Source organism: Xyrauchen texanus, chromosome 3, assembly GCF_025860055.1.
Source record: "Xyrauchen texanus isolate HMW12.3.18 chromosome 3, RBS_HiC_50CHRs, whole genome shotgun sequence".
Lineage (NCBI taxonomy): Eukaryota > Metazoa > Chordata > Actinopteri > Cypriniformes > Catostomidae > Xyrauchen > Xyrauchen texanus.
This window is the reverse complement of record NC_068278.1, coordinates 7,148,878-7,170,106: the sequence shown is the minus strand read 5'-3', so window position 1 is coordinate 7,170,106 and position 21,229 is coordinate 7,148,878. Positions and strand designations below refer to the sequence as shown.

Here is a 21,229-nt window from a genome sequence, read left to right as displayed (position 1 = left end):
GTATGAATGTATAAGGCAAAGTGTATGTTTTAGGTGTATACACAGATATATATAACACTAGATGTTGACCTGCTGTAAAAAACAACAACAATAAAAAAAACAACTAAAACCAGCTTTAGCTGGTTGGCTGGTTTTAGGTCATAGCTGGTCAGGCTGGTTTTAAATGTGTTTCTTTGTTTTTCTTTCCTTTTTTTCTTTTTCTTTTTTGCAGCTCAGGTTGGTTTTAGCTGGTCTCCCAGCCTGACTAGCTTAAAAAATGCCCAAAACCACCGAGGTCCCCTAACCATGCTGGGCAACCAGCTAAGACCAGCCAATCAGCCTAGGCTGGTTTTGGCTATTTTTTTTTCTTTCAGCTGGGAACACTTACTGAAAAGTACTGTGGTGGTACCATGGCACTAGGGAAGTCAAAAGTACCATCAAGTCGATACTAAAATAAAAAAGATATCACGAAACCAGTGTTTATGCAGTACCGGTACTACCGTGCAATGACTCAAATCGATATGTGTAATTCTGACTGACTTATTTGGAAAAAAATAATGCACAATTATTATAATAAAAACCTTGATAGATCCTAGTATGGCTATTAAACAGCAAAATGATGCGATTAAATTACAGGTGCTCTCAGTAATTTTGTCTTTGTGACATCTTAGACACTGACACCTAGTGGCTTGGATGCAGCATCATTTAAAATCAATAGTTTTCAGTTTCAGATGCCATTGTAGAAATTTAGTATTCACAGTCAGCCATGATTACTTTAATCACTGAATGAAAGTGTCAAATAACAGGACGGTTACTGAGATTAAGTGAGTAGTATTCAGCTGGTCATGTGATTCTAACATGGCAGCCCCCATGTGTGGACCCTCTCCATGTAGAATAAAACAGCTTTTATAATGTTACTGAATATGACTAGAGTCTTCATTTGAATGTGAGTTCTCATGATTTCCTACATATATTGCAAAATTACAATTCATGTCTTAAGGTTTTCAACTTTTTTAATGAGGAAAAAATTACTGAGTGCACCTTTAAATAAATATAGTGTCTACATGAGCTGCACGCTTTAGTGTGAATGTGTGAAGCCACTTATATGATAAAATCACCAGATTAAGTGCATCAAGTGAACTGTGAATTTTGTAATAGATGACATAACAGAGTGCTTATTAACTGTGAAGGGCATTGTGCCTGCAGACTATTTTTATATAATTAAAATCGCTTTAATAATCACACTGGGCCATTTAAACAACTGCTTGTCTGAAGGTGTAAAGCTACCGTCAAAAACACACAAACTGAAAAGCCGTCATGTCAAAATAAAAGCTTGATTCAACTTGCGACAGAAATATGCTAATACAGTATCGTAAAATGTAATATTTGCTTGAATGTATATCCACAATAATAATTATAATAATACTGTTTAATCAATATCTCACAAGCAAAAGTGCTGTTGTGAATAAATGTTTTTCTGTTGTGCAGCACCAAAAAAAAAGAAGAAAGACCAATGTTGTGTTTTGGATTATGCTGTGAGGATCTTTACAGAAGAATAAAGAGTAAAAAAAAAAAAAAAATGTGTTCAGTAGCATATTGGCTATCTTTAGCTGTGGTATAGAAATTGGTATAGACAATCCTGAAATTTGACTGGTATTGGTACCCACTTCTGAAATTGTGATATTGTGACAACCCTACATATTCCAGTGATGATATCAGATGGTAATACTACAGTACCATATTCATTATTTATGGTATTTGGGTAATTGATGCATAACAAGTCCATTGCATGACATATACATTTTTTATGAACATCAAGATTTTAGTTTAAAATAAGATTGTTGTTTTCAGCACCTTTTGCCTTCACTAATTCATTTTAAATGGCCCTGCATTGTAAAACATATATTTTTAAAAGTACAAATATTCAATATAATATCTCGAGATGCTTTTAAAATGCTTTTAAAATAATTTTAGATGGCGTATTAGCAATATCACACCACATGACATGTTAACTTTCCAAAAGTATTTCATCTCAACTACCCGCCCACATGTGATGAGTTTATTATGCAATATGTTTGTGTGTGTGTGTGTGTGTGTGTGTGTGTGTGTGTGTGTGTGCGATGTTTTTGGTGTATCTCTGTTTAAGTCAATATGTGGATGATTTGCCTGACTAGAAACCATATGCTTGTAAATGTAGGAGACCATATGCCTGTAAATATAAATGGATTGATCAGAACATGGTGTTATGTCAAAGTTAGGTAGCTGAACGGAGAGAAGTCTGTGTGCATGACAGCTCGGCGGGGTAGGGCAAAAAGAGTGAGTTTGACATGTTGGCTGATTTGATATATACCATATTAAACTCTAAAACTCTCTAAAGTGTCTCCAAGCTTGTGTTAAAGTACCTTATGTGCAATTAATTTCCATTCTAATCCAGGCTGGTCTATGCTGGTTTGTTTCAGGTGTAAATAGTGGACCAGTATAGACCTAAGTCAGGGTAGACAGTGTATTTATATTTTCACAATGGAAAACAAGGCTGTGAGGGATATTTTTAAATTATATTGAACTATGTTAACAATACTGAATGAAATATAAGTATTGAATGTATTGAATGTATTGAATAAAATATAAGTATATTGATACATTTCTCTCAATTCTGTATGCCATCTTGGATGAACATTTTTGTAGGATATCTCAAAGGATACATGCAATGCTGCCTTAGAATTTGGTCAAAGCAAGGTATCTTATCAGGCAGCACAATATCGAGAAAAAAGCTTTTACATCAGGAGCACACTTATAATACCTTAAATCAGAGGCGGACTGGCCATCGGGAGAACCAAGACTTTTTCTGGTGGGCCGGCCGCCAGAGTGGGCCGCAATATGATGAAGGGGCCGAGAAATGGTGCCTCGATATGCCGAATGGGGCCGCGATATGAAAGTGACTGCGATACACATTTCCATCCCAACACAGTGACAAATTTTCTCCAGGCCCCATTTTTGTTCCCTTAAATGCTGCCTATATGTAGGGAGCTCACTAGGGAATAGAAGCTAATGAATGCTGGTGACCAGCTATTCTAGTCTTTTAGGCAGGGTATGAAAAGTATTCTATACTGAAAAAAGCCCTTTTACCGATATTAATCACTTTAGGGAAAAATGAAGAAATACAGTAGCTGGAAAGAGGAGCGAGGGGAAATTTCTAAAAGAATGATTGTGTCACTAGTCGGCCCTGTATGGGCCCCAGAGGATGGAACTGAGGGTGTGAGAGAGCTTGTCAGTATTTAAAAGTAGTGCACAGGGCTGTTTCTGGCTATAAATGGTAGAAGCGGCCACCAGGGAGCCCCACAAAGCAAGGTGGCTTTTTTTAATATTTATTTATTTTATTACTACCGGTCAAATGTTTTGAAACACTTACTCATTCTTTATTATAATTTTTCTTTTCACATTTTAGAATAATAGTAAAGACATCAAAACTATGGAATAACATTAATGGAACTAGGGGGAATTATTTTGTGACTAAACAAAATCCAAAATAATCTGTGCTATATTTTAACATCTTCAAAGTAGTCCCCCTTTGCCTAGAATTTGCAGAAATTTACTCTTGGCATTTTCTCAACCAACTTCTTGAGGTATCACCCTGGGATGATTTTTAAACAGTATTGAAGGAGTTCCCATCAAGCATTTCAAAACCTTTGGTAGTCTGGTAGTGTATATTTAAATTTTAAGTTAATATATTAAAACATTTTTAAGACTGTATTGCAGTGTCGTTCTTGGGTGGGTCTGTGTACAGGGCTCTAAGTAGGAATTAGCTTGGGGCCCCCATATCCTCAGAAATGGCCCTGGTAGTCAAGGATGTAGATTTGGCTAGAATACTGGGTTGGGGGTTGCACTTGCTTGTTTTGATTTACATGTCCACCTACCGGTTGATGTCATAATAATGCCCAATTTTAACAGTGTAACCAAGTGGACCTCGATTTGATTTATTTTTTCTCTTTCTTATGAACTGTGATTCGAAACTCTCATGGAAGCACAACAAAATGGAGTGTCTGCTTTTGCAATCATGTTTTTCATCTCACATTTGCTTGTATGACACTATCGTTTAGGTTAAGGTTTAAGGTTATGGTAGAGAGGTAGGTTTTGTTGATTCAAAACTCTATACAATCTGCCTGGGAGAACGTTTAACTTGCTTTTAGCGCCACACGGTGGACATTCCTCCCCTGAACTGCCATGATGTAATGAATACATAATGCCATTTTGCAAGAATTTCGCTACAGTCACGTAATTTTCATGAGATTAGTCAACCAGCAAGGCATGTGTTAAAGCTTTATTACAGGATATTTGCTCAGTGAGATAATTTACTGTCGACCTCTCGAACAAATCACTCTAATATGCTGTGAAGGAACTTTTTACACTGCCAAAGCCACCCCTGTTTACTTAAAGGAGCAATCATTTAAAATCTGAATAGACATTATCAATCAATGAGGAACAATTTAAAGAACAAATGTTTGTTTGGAAATAACTAAATTGTGCCGAAAATTGTGATAACTTCAGCAAGATGCTAACATGTTCAGTAATGAGACTTGGTGCTCAAAGGCGGCTCTGATGCTGCTTTGGTTCTGTGTAAATGAAAATCGCCTCAGTGCAGCCTTAAATTTGTTCTTGTCATAACAGAATAGATTTTGTAATTTCATATATTCAGTTATAATTTTTAATTTATATTTCAAACATTAATTTCATAGCATTATTTCTGCAATAGTAATGTAATTCCTGTGTAAATACTTTTATGTGAGCTCTGCATCGTTTTTTTTTCTTTAAATGCAGCATCCACTTTGCAGTGTAAAGGCCAGCATGACATGGGAAGTCAGCATGCTTTTTCCGAAAGTTTCGTTACCCTAGGATCAGCAACATTATGCCGACTCACTGACATGCCCTATCTCCCATCGGACATATTTGGAACGGCTCAACAATGATTACTTTCCGTCATGCATTGCATCAGTTGCATGGGAGACCACAGTTCAATCCTCATTCAAATGAGGAAGTAATCACATTTGTATAAACAATCACAAGCGTGACAATGAGTTATTATTTTTATCCCTAACATTGCATTTTGTCTCTACTAATGGTTATATTTGGGTTTTGGTTGGGGATAGATTAAATACAATTTCCTGATATAACTTTATGTCACACTTGTTTATATGCTCTGAAACACTTACCACTTTAGCCTCTGGAGGCAGTGTTTTAAAATTCGGTCAACATATACCGATTTCGGCTAAAGAAAAATCGGCACACACATGCCGATTTTTGTGTGAAATCAGGCTCGTAAAGACAACATATTTACATAAAATCTGGAAGAAGATGCATGTGTAGACTGACAGGAGGGATTATAATGAATTAATAAATTGTAATCAAGGAATTCTTTTGAGTGACTGAAAGTATAGTATTTCTCAGGTTAACACTTGAATAGTCCGATATACTACACCCTATTCGTCCGATTCTTGAACGAATTACTTTAATGAGCCGGTTCTTTCCGGCTATAGGATATATATATTCCGGAATAGGGTGTAGTATGAATAGGGTGAAGTATTTAAGTACACATAACATTTATGGGTCTTTGATTCAGAGTTTATTTTTTTAAAGCATATTAAACATATTTCAAAAATCATGTTGCTATTTTGGTATTTCATGTTTTGCACGTTGCTAATTTCCTTTAAATGCAGTCTGCATTAAAATATTGAATAGAGTTAATGTAATTTTGGTGGAAATAGCAGTACTAGATCGTAGGAAGATGCATATTCCTAAGAATGTGGCATTAATAAATATTTCAGCAGTTAGTTTTTGTATGGAATGCAGCTCTTGGTATGGGGGTATGTGTAGTTTCTTTCAAATGTGATAAGACTATGATAGCTTAGATTTGGGTGTTTGATTGTACAATTAATATGTTTTATTCTGTGAAATATCTTCTTATAATGACAGGTACACATATATACACACAAATACATAAATATACATGAACATACAGCCAGCCAACTCACTAACCGCTAGGGAATCCCCGCCCCTGCAGATGTTACTATGGCAACGCTTTCTGGACTAGGGAGGGAGTCCCCCTTTTCTCTGCTCTTTCAGCTGAATCGGAAATATATTAACTGCCAGCTGTAGAGTGCTCTGCCCGGCTGCAAAGCATTACAGGACAGGAAGCAAGATAATGCATGGGATGTATAAGGATATTCTTCAGGAACTCTGAGCTAAACATTAAGAAATATAGAGTTATAGGTTTAAAGATGTGAAATTGTAACTTTTGCTTTACAGCGAAATCAGAAATGATGGCAGTGTAAGAGACTGAAAACAACTGTGTGATTTCATCAAAATCTGATTACAACATATTGTAGCAGATGTTGTGCACAGAAATGAGACCTATACATTACATACAGCACAAGAATATCAGGGAATTTTAAGCTTTGACTTTAATCTTTAATAATTAAATCTTAATGATTCAATGAAATAAAATTTAGAGTTTTGTGGCTTTTAGTCCGTGTCTGTTAGCTTTGAGGCCAACTCAAACATAAGAGTTGACAAAATAAACTTTTAACAGATAAATACCTTGAAGATTTACAGACTTTGTATTCTGGAAAAACAGACCAAAAATAGAGCGCAACAGTCTGGTTCTTGAAGTTAAAATCCTATCGTTGTTTTCTATAGGCGAACTAATTTTTAACGATAACTTAAACACCTTTAAAGACAGAATGATGGTACATCGATGGTACTTCTTTTTAAGCCATCAGTCAGCATTATTCAACATCAATGCTTAAAAATCATATTTATCGCAAAATCCCTGGTGAAGAACTACACTAGCCATGATCCTGAAGAGACCAATCAGAGAATCACAGCCAACAAAGTGCACCAAAAGAGCTCTGCTGTGACCGCCTACTCGCATGACGCACTGTGAATGATGCAAGTGAGTCTCTCTACACTCTAAAACTATTCGCAAATATCTAAATATTTTGTAATAAACTTTAAATATATTGTTTCTAAACGTATAATCAACAAATCAAAATCAGTAATTTCATACACTCCATTGTTATTAGATATACATTAAATTATTTGCAGTGCTTCATGGGATTGTAGTTAATTCCCTTATGAAAGACGATAAGTACAGATCCTTGTACCTTTGTATTTTGTCCAATTTTCAAATACTTTTTTTGCTTCAAATCAAAGTTTTTAATGTTGTAATTAACCTCTGAGCTGGTTTGTTTGATTCCTGGCTTAGTACTCTTTTATGAAATCCCTATGGAAGAAATGAATAGGAAAAAAATTCTTCCAGAACCAAGACAGCTGAAAAATTCAGTTGTTCTCATGGGGATATCCAAATATTTGTCCAATTAAACGCTCAGCTGGGTGAGAAAATCTCTCCCCTTAATACCATCTTCTGACAAGCAATAGCAAGTTGCAAATCATGCTTCATTTCTATGATGTAAATTAAAGGATTTTGGCTATTTAAATGCCGTTTGATGTGACCTGCTCCAACTTCCTTTTACAGTAGGCAATTCGTCAACATATGATGAAAACTGTGCTTTTTATGTGATTTCAAGCGGTCTTAAAAGGTAATTGAAAGTCATGGAAATCTCTGGTGAATACAAATATGTCTTGTTTTGCTCTTGTATTTAATTAGCAAGAAATTGCCCTTGGAGTGCAGTCTCTATGAAAATATTTTTAAAATGTTTACGCCTGGAAGTCATGGTAATTAATGGTCAAAAAGTGTGGGAACCCTGGCATTATTTGGCATTAGTCTAATAAATAATGTGAGATAAAGTTGGCCTATATGACATATATGACCATGTATGATGTGATTGCACAGTTTTCTGTATAGATCAGTGAATACACAAAATTGTAACACTTTACATTAATGTTCCCTTTGGGTTTATAAAGTGGTTCATTAATGACTAATAAATCATTAACAAATGCATTATAAATCCCTTAAATGAAGTTATAACAACATGAATAAAAAGGCGACTTTCATGCAATACTTGCCAAATGGTGTGCATTTTAACTAATATGTTATAAATGCTTAATAACATCTATTTATACTTACATTAATCAAAAACATGAAACACCCTAATTCATGATTTATGTCACAATGCAGCAAGATTTATAATTTAGCTACATTCTGCTTTGTGTTTAATTAATTACTGTAATGGCTTAACTCACTTGTGTTGTCACTTCCCTTGTCATGTTGATGTGAAAAGAATGGTGCTACTCCGATTGTCCCAACTTAACTAGTCCTAGTTACGTGAAGTCCTCTGCAAAAACAGTTTTCGTTCTCATTCACATCATATATAATTTAATAAAGCCGATTGGCCATTAAACCATATTGAACTTTACGTGCATAGGTTTCTAATGTTGGCCACTCATTAATAAATGCTTCACACATGTCCACTTAATATTAAGGTCAATTTTCATATGTTACTGATGTTGAATAAGTGTAATTAAGCATTTATAACATGTGTGGTAAAATGTCTCACTATATAGCAAGTATTGCATGAAAGTCACCCTTGCTATGCATGTTATAATAACTGCATATCGATGATTTATAATGCATTTGTAAATTAATTATTACCCCTTTATAAACCCTTAACAACAGAGAACATTTTTGTAAAGTGTTACCCAGAAAATGTGACACCATGATGCAAATATTTCTAAATAAATAGCACTTATTTATAATTGTGCTGCTTGTGTATGTGATAGAGGTGTAAAGGAACAGTTTTGTTTTTGTTGTTGTAAAGGAACAGTTTTGTTTTTGTTGTTGTAAAGGAACAGTTTGATGAGCTGCCTTTTGTGCACTTACGTCACCGACGAGCAGAAGTCTTGCGCCGCAGTCGGTCCTGAGATGAATGCACAATACTGTTGTCACCTGGCTCTCGAGCGCCATCAAACGAGCGATAAAGACTGTTACAACACGCCCAAGTAGTGCTAAGTAATCGATTATGAACAACCCTGAAGCAGCCATAATTTTTCCGGTGGTTAAAGTATGCCTCAAAAGCCTATGCTTAAATACTAAGACTTAATAACAACTTGTTTAAGTCTGGGACATGTTTTGGTTCTACTCTCACTGTTTTTGCAGCGTTTCCGTGTCTTGAGGAGATCAAGAGCTATGAAGGATACTGAAAGAGTGTGCACGGGGGCGCGCAGGTCATGCGCGGTCACGCTAAAGATAGCTAAACAGCCTTGTCTTTCAGTACCACGGATAGTTCACAACGTATGTGCACCAGCAGAGGGCGCTCTAGACGCACGGCACAAATTGGTGGTCGCCTCAGACCTTTAAATCTGCATTCTTTGGTGAAAAGGTGTGCCTGGATGAGAGAGAGAGAGAGACAGAGAGAGAGAGAGATCCTGTCCACTGTAACAGACCACTCCTTACAAAAAAAATCACCATGGTTGTTTCCACCAAAATACCACAAATATCTCAAATAAACAAATAAACTTTCCGAATCTTTATGTCATGTTGTTTACTTTCTGTTCTGACGACAGTGGTGGCGAATACCAAGTTACCACAGTTTTACAGAAGGATAATAACAATAACTGCAAACTATGGTATATTGGTGGGGACTATAGAGACAAAACCTACAAACATGCATGCTAACATATCTATTAAACTGAAAGTTACAGAAACATTTGGTAAGTAGGCTAACTGTAACTATGTTCAACAATGGTAGGCTATGTGTGTATGTTGTTTCAAAAATCCTTTATAGGCCTAATTTTCAATTTTGGAACTAATGGGATCAAATAAGAGTCATCTAGGTTACTGGATGAACTAAAATCCCAGTTTATTTTCCAAAATGTCAGTTTAACCAGTAGGATCATGTTTGTTTTTTAGAAGATTTATATGTGATCCCTTAAGAATTAGCGCCAAATCATGAGATAAATTAAATTAGCACTCCTTTAGAATTTTTTTTTTTTTTTGACAAATGGGTTTGTGTCGTGTTTCTGATCCTGCCAACAAATCTTCTTTAATCTGAAGAGAAAATGAAGGAGATCCAATCGATTTCACACCACCGGTCGTCAGTCTTGAGTTAGTGAGCTCAGTCAGTGGCCTTAATCAAATCAAGCTCGTCTACGTCACCGTTTAAACCTCCCACTCAGCATCAGCAGCACTGAGGATGAGAGAGTTTAGGACTTCTTCCGCTTTTTGAATGCATCGCGGTCCACGCAGACCGTCGCGAGATTCACGGTGCTTTGGCTACGCGCTGAGCGGAGCGCGGGCGGCCGGTGATCGGTGTGTATCGTGTCTATGGGTGTTGACGTGATGTCTCCTCCTCTGAGGAACCTCAAGTGCTTTTCTCCAGTGATGTGCCAGTGCAAACTTATATGTAGCAACCGGACGCTTTCGCTTATGTTTGGCTGTAAGGTAAGCTAGGAGTCCATTTATATTGGGTTTTCGTGAGAAAATGTGATGTTAGAAACGCGTTACAATTATGTTTGGTGGCTATAATTCTTACCATGTGTCAACCCCAGTGTTTTGGTTGAGAAAAAAAAAAAAAAAAAAAGATGAATGAAAAATTGTATGTTGTGTTTTTTTTTGAGTGCACGCGCATGAAATAATAAATGAAAATACAACGAATTGACATTATTGGTTCCGGTTGACTGAAGTTGTTGTCGTTGTTTTTTCCCGATTCCACATACAATGCAGCAGGTTTGTAAAAAAAAAGCAATCTATTAAAGGCTTGTTTTATGTCATAAAAAGACACCTCCCTCTCTGAAGCTGCATGAATTCCAGAGAAATCGGAAGGTCGGTCAGTGATCTGTCGGATCAGCTTGACGGTCAGTGCCACTCTTAGGCGATGCTATTGTATTATGGCTCTCTTGTCTACAATACTACATAAAGTGCCCATCTCACAGCTGGAAAATCCATAATAGCCAGGCTGAACGGTTAAGTGTGACTATGACATAATCGTTTTTGCCCAGGAAAAAGTTGCTCCTATAGCGGAGCATGTTACATTGTATGGGGTGAGTTGTCACAAAGGGGACCTGCTGTTTTTTGACACTGATTTGAGAAGAATACGTGATGAAATATGAAATATTACCTGAAGAAAAAAAGTCACATTCCGCAGAATAGCTGCATTAAAAATGTATTATACGCTATTTAAGGTTTTTTCAGCAGTATTTTAACATTAAGGAAACACAAAACAATGAAACTGCAAAAATTGGACAAACATACCAAACAAAAATAGAAAAACAATATGTTTGCCAATAAAAATGGTAAACCATGAAATGTAAAAAATGACAACCTATAAACCACATATGACAACAACACCCAATTTCATATTTAGTGTATGTGCTGATAATGTACCTTGAGCTTATTTTTCCTAAAAATCCATAGTGTTGAGAACAAACTATTGAGTTCAAAATTGAGGCTTTGGGGAATACCCATAATACATTGCACTTAAATAATTTAATTATGTTTCCTTGGTCAAAAGGAACACATATGGCATTTCAATAATCGATCAAATGATGCGTCCAAGCCTTCGTTAGTAATTAAAAAATGTCACATCAGAAATAGTATCACGGCTTGTGCTGTTTCAAACAAGTTATTGGATAAACAAGGATGGATGTGTGTGTGTGTGAGAGAGAGAGAGAGAGAGAGAGAGAGAGAGAGAGCATGTGCGATCACCTGTTGCCATACCCAAGCAGAGATATTGTCAGCTTTTTGAAGATCAGCTTTCTCAATGGTAAAATAGCCGTCCAAGAGGGGTTTTCCTATCTATTTCATGGTAGCCGGTGTCTTTTCTTATAGAAACCACAATGTCCTCCGCCATTTTAAACAGTATGTATCCAATGTGGAAACTCCGGAAAGAGGTAAGCACCTTGAGTTCTGTATTCAATCAGTCTGTTGTGTCTCTGAGCTGTGATGAGTCTTAATGAAGTTGTTCATTTAAAGCCGTTTAAAGTTCATTCCTAGCTTTAGAATGTAATAGTAATACAAGCGATGACAGAACGCTGTTCAATGTAATCAATCACTAACGGATTCACTTCACGTCACCAACTGGCTCATATTTCACACAAAAAATATATTTTGCCACCGCCTGCTGACTAACATATGTAATGTAAAAAAAAATAGATGTAAAAAGAAACACATAGCCTACAGTAGCTTTTACACATATGCACTGCATTTGCACTTTAGTTTACGACGAACACAAGCAGAGTGATAAACAGAGGGAAGCATTTATTAGGGTTTTTTGTGTGAGAAATTTCTGTTAAAATCTGCCTTCATTTTATAGTTGAATCTTGCCATAGCATATCCCAGTATTGTTTTATTGTGTTCAATTGATTACCCAAGAGTTATTAGAAAAATATGAGGACATTGGAATTTTAGTTTGGAGGATCTTTTAGAACATTGTGTTTGAAACATAAAGTATTTAACAACTCCTGGAGAAAACAAGCATTAGTGCATTTGGACCTTTGACACAAAACCTTCTAATAACTGAGATATAAACTTTGTGACAACTTTATTGTGTGACGACTAGCACCGGACTCCCTTAAATACACTGATGAGCCAAAACATTATGCCTAATATGCTGTTGGTCCTCTGCATGCCATTGCCATGAAGGGTGTACCTGGTCTGCAACTATGTTTAGGTAGGTGGCTCGTGTCAAATTGACGACCACATGAATGGCCAGACCCAGGGCTTCCCAGCAGAACATTGCCCAGAGCATCACACTCCCTCCACCGGCTTGTCATCTTCCCACAGTGCATCCTGGTTCCATCACTTCCCCAGGTAAACGGCGCACATGTACATGGTCATCCATATGATGATGAAGATACTAAGACTTGTCGGACCAGGTGACCTTATTCCACCGCTCCAAGGTCCAGTTCCAATGCTTGCGTGACCATTGTAGGCACTTTCGATGGTTGACAGATGTCATCATGGGCACTATGAACTGTCTATGGCTACGCAGCCCCATACGCAGTAGGGTGCGATGCACTGTATGTTGTGGTACACTCCTCCCCTAATCATCATTACAATGTTTTGTGACCTGTGCCACAGTAGACCTTCTGTCAGTTTGGACCAGACGGGATAGCCTTCCTTGCCCTTGTATAACGATGAGCCTTGGGCACCCAACACCCTTTGGCCGGTTTGTGGTTTGTCCCTACTCGGACCACTGTTGGTAGGTACTCACCACTCCTGACAAGGAGCACCCCACAAGGAGCATGCCGTTTCAGAGATGCTCTTACCCAGTTGTCTGGCCATAACAATTTGGCCCTTGTCAAAGTCGCTCAGGTATTTACGCCTGCCCATTTCTCCTGCGTTCAACACATTGATTATGAGAACTGATTGTTCACTTACCCAGACCTTGACATGTGGCCTTGTTAGGATATGATCAACATTATTAGCTTCACCTGTGAGTGGTCATAACGTTTTGGCTAATCAGTGTAAATACAGATACTAACTTTGACAATGCCCCAACTCATACTTTTTCTATGTCAAGAACATTTGAACATAGATTAGTCATGTTTTCTTGAGTCTCTCCATTATAACAAGCCAAACATTACTGTGTGTTCAACATAAATGATAAATTAAAACATCACCATAGCAGTAACAGATGGGATGTGTTTGGATTGATCAGGATGCTGTGTGACTGGTGCTGCAGTTTGGTTCAGTGTCAGAGCACTGTGATTTGAGCAGGCTCGATACGTCCTGTGTGAAATAGATTGAGACACAGACAGTGGATGAGATGATGACCTTGGAAAACTGTGAGTGTGGAGAGGTCCACTGTACTGAAAAGCACTGACAAAAAGGGAGTTGAAGTATTAAATGTGCTGCAGTCGTTCTAATACTCAGACAGCTGCCTATAATGCTTTTGTATATCTTATAATGTCTTTTTTCTATTCATTAGATATTTATTGTTTCACTGTTTTTTCCAAATCTTGGTGCCATTTAATGAAGCTAATTCTACAATATAAAGGTTTGAACACACTTGACTTAAATGTCTCTCTTGATCTTAAAACCTTTTTTTCCCAAAGGCATATGCTTAAATGCCTGAAATAGGTTTTGTAGAAACTAATTTTGTCTCTATCCATCATCTCATCTCTGAGGCAGATGGATGTGGCATCAGTTTAGCCAAATACAGCCACACATTTGACATCTTTGAATGTCTGTGCTAACATATTGCTGAGTAATTATTCATGAAGTGTTTCCTGATTGTGTCTCAACTCTGAGTAAAAGGAGGAGTCAGAAAAATGACAAAGAAAGAACACAATAGAATACATTGAAAGAGAAGAGGAAAGCATAAACTGAAAGAATGTTAAAGACAATTATATAGTGTTAGACTGAACACCTGCTTACAAACTAATAATTGTATTTAGTATAGATATCTGATACATTGTCTCATAGAGTATATTGGTTGATATATTGATTTAGCCTATATATTGATATGAACATTTCTTAAAGAAAGTGATCACCCCATCATGTATTTCTCAGTCTGTTGTGTTGCAGACTCTATAGCATATTTAAATCAGTTGTGTTTTTTGCAACATATTCTCATGACAACTCATAATAATTTGTACAAGATGGTGAAATCGTAAAATATCATACAGCTTGGCTTGAAGAGAAAGGTACAACTAATCCCATAGAGACCAACCAGCAGAATTTCATATCAGTACAATTCAGCCATCAAAATTGGCTACTTATTATATATTTATTTATGTCAGTAACCTGTAATATGCTTCCCTTGTCTCATTCCAAACCCCGAAGTTTTCTTTTTTCCATGGTACACAAAAGTTATTTCCTGTTAAATTCATGGTTTTGGTCTAGGGTTTGCATTAGGGGTAAAACATTATAGAAATCGTAACAATATCTTTTCTTATTATGAATTTTTCTCTATAGGAGTATAATTAGTGAATTTTTGTTCTTGCAAACTTGTCATGAGACCAGGGGTGCGTTTCCCAAAAGCATCGTTAGCCAAATATGTTCAACGATTTGGTGTTTCCCGAAACCGTAGTTCTAACGAACATTCGTAAACTGCATTGCAAAGTTGTGTGGCTGGAACTACAGCTCTTTAACTGTGGTTAGAAGCATAGTTTCTTGTTAGTTTGCTGTGTGGACATCGTTTTACTTCTCCGAGGCTTCTATAGCTTTCATTCATGTATTTAAGAAGACAATTTATTCCGGGATTTTGCAAAAAGCAGCATTCTGTCGGAGAACACGACTTTTATGTGTTTATGTATGCATAAGTGGTTAATATGTTTTTGAAGTGTGCACATGTACGTTTGTGCTCGGGATGCATCGGGGAACAACAATGTCTAATATACTGAAGAGGGAAACCCATCTATTGCAGTGCAAATCGGTCACTTTACAAAGTGCCTGCTGCTTTCGTGTTTTCAGCAGCTTTCTTGCATTAAACGGCTTAAACGGATGTTATTACTCCACCCCCTTAGCAACATCATTATTGATAGCTCAACCAAAGTGGTTTGAACGATGGATGTACAACATGAATACTATGGTTTTGGGAAACAGTTGTGACAAACTTGTTAACTCCTACAACGATGCATTGTACTATGGTGGTTACGCAGTGAGTGACGTCGTTTTATGGGAAACTTGTTTTTTGACTTGTTTGGTGGGATTATGGTAAAATTGCGAATACACACTTGTGTCATAAGTAGGCTTGGGATCGATGTCTTTTTCACGCACTTAAGCAGAAGATTTATCCAGATGTAAATAGGGCTGCTCATTGCACAATCAGTCTTTGTCTCTTCATATCTGACATATTTCTCAACTTTGGTAAACTGTGAGGGGCAGGGTTAATTAAAGGGGTCGCACATCAGACGCGCCTGCCGGATGACATGGTGCATTCAAAAAAATTATTTTGTTTCTACAAAGGAACGCACACACAGCCAACACTCAGCGTCAACATTCTGAAGTGCCATGGAGCACAAGTTGCAATTTTTCCCATTAAAATCGACCCAAAGGAGAATGATTTAATTGAATCTACTATAACTGGATTATATATTGTGTATAAGTATCTTTCACAGAGCCTACACAATGTATTTTCAGTAACAAGTATGTTTTTTGTGGTTTGACAGCTTGAATGAAATGGCTACATACCGAGAAAATTCATAATAAACGTTGCACAGTTACGCCAGTTTCACTAACATGCAAACTCATCAACGTAAATTTGTTCATTGTTGAAGAAGTACAAAAACCTTTGTAACTTTGGACTGCCATCTGCACTGCTTCAGCTTGTCCTGTGTGTGTGTTTGTGTGTGTGGGATCATGACCACGACTGGCTTCAGTAAATGGTACATCACCCTCTTGTAGTCTCCCTACTGTATTACGCCAGATTATTAAGCAGAGGCCAACTGAGTGAATTGGAAAGCATGCCAGTTGGGCTTCTAACTCATTTCAGGTAATTTATATATATCAATGCCTCAAAAATATATCCCTAGTCATAAGTATCCTCTCAATGTTTTTAGGGACATTTGTTGGTCAGTGAGAGCTCTAGAGTTTGAAATAGTGGGACTGCAGGATTTATTAGGGTCCACAGGAGCCACAAATGGATGCCAGATAAGTCATAATGTACGGTCAGCCCATCATTATAGCAAAACAAAGCCAGACTTTAATTGCTAAAAAAGTAAATAAATACTCATCTGAGTTGAAATTAAATTCTTCAGACATGAAAAAGACATTCTAGCTCAGTGTAGGAGATTTGTTGCCAGTGAAAACAGTCAAATATACAATTTAGTGGTCATTATACAAATAATATTTGACCACAGAATGCTGCAATTTACCAATCAGGATCAAGTATTCCAGTGAGCCGTGCTAGAGTTTGTACTGTATTTGATGAAGGTTGCACTTCTCGGCCGGTATAAAAATTATTGTCTTTAGGTATGCAGGTGAGTAGTATGTATACATTCTGGACATACTTCATCCAGAAACGTGTGCAAAAATTGTAAGTAATAACAGCAATCGCAAAAATAATCTACTCTTGTGTTTGTTGAGGAAGCACCATTTAAGCACAAGGAACAACTTGTATAGCACTTACAGTTGACAAAGAACCATCTAACTCACAGTTCTGTGCTATTTGTTTTTAAATCCAGCATTTGAACGTGACGTCTCCTCAGCTCTAGAGGCATTATGGGATAGTAAAGTGTCCTGTCGGTGTGCAATTCAGAATCTCATCGGAAATGATAGGTCATCCGGGTATTTCTCTAGTCGCACATATACTTTCAATATTTGCATACTGTTTTGGCATTTTATATAGTAGTAAGTTTGCATGTTGGGATACAGCTTAAAAAGTTGTTCAGAGAAGAAAAATGGCCAAAGCAGAAGTAGGATTCTGAATACAAGGAAACAAAATAGAGAGGAACTAGTCAGTATTAGTTTTGCTCAATGTTGCATTTAGCTGCCGGTATGTATCATGGATTTTAGAGAATCATGGGAGTGAGTTTTGTATGAGCAAACACCTCCCATCATTTTCTTATCAAAATGTGAAATGTTTGGCTCCTTTTCCACTCCACTTCATGTTTTGTCTATGTCTATTCGAAGTTTTTCATTATCTCTCTTTTATTTCTACATTTCTGCAGTTTATTATATGCAGTGTGTTAGATCCAATCTTTGAACTCTATTGCCATTTAGAACAAATATGCCCTTTAAAGACATGCATATGCACACACAAACACTTACACACAAATCGAGAGAGCATAATCAGGTTTTTAATGAATAATGAATGATGTTGGATGAGTAAGTGATATCCATGTCTATCTCTCTGTCTGCCAGCATTCAGATTCCACACAGTAGGCAACAGTTATGAAGGCTATTTACTCATGCTTTTAGTATTAAAAGAGATGTGTCTGTTAAGAAATTGACAAGGAAATTCTAATAAGAGTTAATAGAGTAGGAGAGAGACTGCTAGATGTTGAAGTGGTGTGCTTTTTATTGCTTACAATGCTGTAAATCCACATGCTAAAGCAAAAATGGTCTGTCTTTAGCCTTTGCAAACATATGGAAAGCTATAGACAGATTATAACCCCATTTCTTTTTCCTGGTCAGCTCTTACAATATGGTTGTTTGGACATGGTACAATGATGGTGATACCATGTACAGCTGTTTTGAATCTGTGTTTTGTTCTTTTTCCCAGAGTCTATGACATTTAGCAGAATGATGCTAATATAGTGTTATGAAATGCATAGTGTGCACGGTGCAGGACAGAAAATCTTTAAATGATGGAATGGCTTGTATTTGTATCATATTTGGTGACTGTGACACCCTCACAGGAAGGAGGACAAGAAACGGAGGATACAACGTAAGGTAAGGAATTTTTATTCGTCTGTCTGACAACCACTTTATATATACACACACACACACAAGCGCACTCAGTTGGCTTGCTCTGTTCCCCTCTGTCTCTGCTCTCCGGCTGTTGGCTTTTTAACCGCTCTCCTCACTCTACTGAAATTAGAGACAGGTGTTAGTCATAATTTGGCCCAGGTGTGAGCGCCCTTACCGCTTCTCTCTCCCGGACGGGCGCTTGACCACGCCCCCGCTGCCACAGTGACATATACTGATTTCTGTACCTCTGATCTGTTTCAAAAAAGTGCAGGAGATAATGTGTAATGTGGTTAAAAAAACAATTCATCAACAGTAGGGGAAAAACATGCTAAATGTGAATAATAAAATGCAACTAATAATTGTGCATAGTTAGGATAGCAAAATAAACAGGCATATACATTTTTAAATGGGAGGCGAAGACACTACCCATATCTTTTGTTGTTGACTTGAAAAGCCTTTCATCCAACCAAGCTCTATTAATTTTGGCAAATGCCAACTGGACGGGTTACATGGCACCCCTCATCCTTGGAAACCATGAACAAATCTACACAATGTAAACAAATATGACCCAGACCATAGTACATTGAATACGGTTTCATGAGGACAAACAATGTGATTTTTTGCTGTGAATTATTTGCCTTCCAAGAACATAAAACCATTGTATTTTAACATGATGTAAGATAAACAATGGAACTATGTTGGTTCACCACTTTATGTCCAATGGTCCTGAGGCAAAACCAGTTGAGGATAACTGATGTAAACCACACCTTGTGTAGTTTATATTGGGTGTGACACTGTCTCTTTTCTCTTTACAGGTCAAGACGTTTTTATTTGTTTAGCTCTTTTCACAACACACATGGTTTCAAAGCAGCTTTACAGAAAATGATGCTGTAATATCTGTAATGTCTGGAAGTCCTCATTGTGTGGTTTAAATGCCTTAAAAATTATTATCTTAAGGTCCCCAGTGAGCAAGCCAAATTCGAGCGGGGTTAAGGAACCTAAAACTCCATAAGATGTTAGTTAAAGGAGAAAGACAAAACACCTTGGGAGAAACCAGGCTCACTGGGGGAGCCAGTTCCCCTCTGGTAAAATTACATGTGTACAGCTCACAATTTACTGATAGATGGCTAGTATTAGAATGTTAAATTGTTAGTTTGCATTACTTAACCTGGGCTTATGAATTGTTAAGAATAGAGGAAGAGGCAAACGGGAGGTGTGGATCCAAACGCGGAACTTTACAGGCAACTAAAATAATATAAAAACACAGGAACAAAAGAAAACATCCACAATGGGAAAACAGAGACTGAACGCGGACATCTACAAGGGGCACAGGAACCTCGAACGAGTGAGTAATCACAGGAAACATGGGCAGGAAACAAGGAGCTAACACATACAATGATCGACAAGGAGTGGAAAACACACAGGGTTTATATACACAGACACAGGAGGATCACAAATGACAAACAGGTGCAAACAATGACACAATAATGGCAGTGAGAAGATCTGGGAATTGTGGGAAGTGTAGTTTTTCACAAGGAGAGTGAGACTCGGGGCGGACAACAGGGAAAACGTGACATGGAATATGAACGGTGAAACGGAAAACACGGGACAGACAACGAGGAATGGTAACATAACCCCCTCAAAAGGACCGGATTCCAGACGGTCCTGAAAAACACAAAAATAACAAAACCAACCAAATGTTCAAGGAGAGAGGGGCTAGAACTGGGGGTGAACAGACAGACCAAAGAGGGCACAGAGACAGTCCACCGAGGAACAAGGGGCGGACAGGCAGACCAGGGAGGCCGAGAGGGCAGACAGGCAGTCCACGGGGGAGTGAGATGGGGCCAGGGTCAGGTGGCCTGGGGGGCATCCACCGGGTAGGGTCTGGTTTAGGTGGTCTAGGAGGCAGCCACGCTATGGGGACAGGTTTGGGTGGCCCGGGAGCTGGCCACAAGGCAAGGGCCGGTTCAGGGAGCCTGGGAGGTAGCCATAGGACAGAGGCCAGTTTAGATGGCCCGGGAGCTGGCCAAAGGGCATGGGCCGGTTCAGGGGACCTGGGAGGTGGCCACAGGACAGAGGCTGGTTGAGGTGGCCTAGGAGGTGGCCGTAGGGCAAGGACCGGTTCAAGAGGCCTGGGAGGAGGAGTGGCCACTGGGGGAGCCGGCGGAGCCGCGTGAGGCGGGGCCGAGAGAGGCCCAGGAGGCGGAGCCGAGGGAGGTGATGAAAGACTCGAGAGACTTGGGAGGCGGAGCACTGGAAGGCTTGAGAGACTTGAGAGTCGGAGCCCTGGGAGGCTCGAGAGACTGGAGAGGCGGAGCCCTGGGAGGCTCGAGAGACTGGAGAGGCGGAGCCCTGGGAGGCTCGGGAGGAGGAGCCCTGGAAGGCTCGAGAGCCTTGAGAGGCGGAGCCCTGGAAGGCTCGGGAGGCTTTGGCTCTTGGACGGTCATGGCTAATGGCGCTGGCTCTTGGACGGTCAAGGCTACTGGCGCTGGCTCTGGGACGGTCATGGCTACTGGCGCTGGCTTACTGGCGCTGGCTCTGGGACGGTCATGGCTACTGGCGCTGGCTCTGGGACGGTCATGGCTACTGGCGCTGGCTCTGGGACGGTCGTGGCTACTGGCGCTGGCTCTGGGATGGTCGTGGCTACTGGCGCTGGCTCTGGGACGGTCGAGACTACTGGCGCTGGCTCTGGGACGGTCGAGGCTACTGGCGCTGGCTCTGGGACGGTCGAGGCTACAGACGCTGGCTCTGGGACTGTCGAGGCTACTGGCGCTGGCTCTGGGACGGTCGAGGCTACTGGCGCTGGCTCAGGGACGGTCATGGCTACTGGCGCTGGCTCAGGGACGGTCATGGCTACTGGCGCTGGCTCAGGGACGGTCATGGCTACTGGCGCTGGCTCAGGGACGGTCATGGCTACTGGCGCTGGCTCAGGGATGGTCGAGG

The 21,229-nt window shown here is 39.0% G+C and overlaps 1 protein-coding gene across 3 annotated transcripts in view; it reads left to right on the top strand.

The window, feature by feature from the left end:
- Positions 1 to 21,229, top strand: part of LOC127625194 (disks large homolog 4-like) — a 191,179-nt gene that overhangs the window by 51,048 nt on the left and 118,902 nt on the right. Inside the window, exon 1 of one of the 3 annotated variants that reach the window (XM_052100330.1) lies at positions 10,256 to 10,372. The exons of the other annotated variants lie outside the window; for them this stretch is intronic. Coding sequence (XP_051956290.1) covers positions 10,256 to 10,372 — 117 coding nt within the window. Of the gene's footprint in view, positions 1 to 10,255; positions 10,373 to 21,229 lie in introns of those variants that run through there. 3 annotated transcript variants of the gene reach the window in all.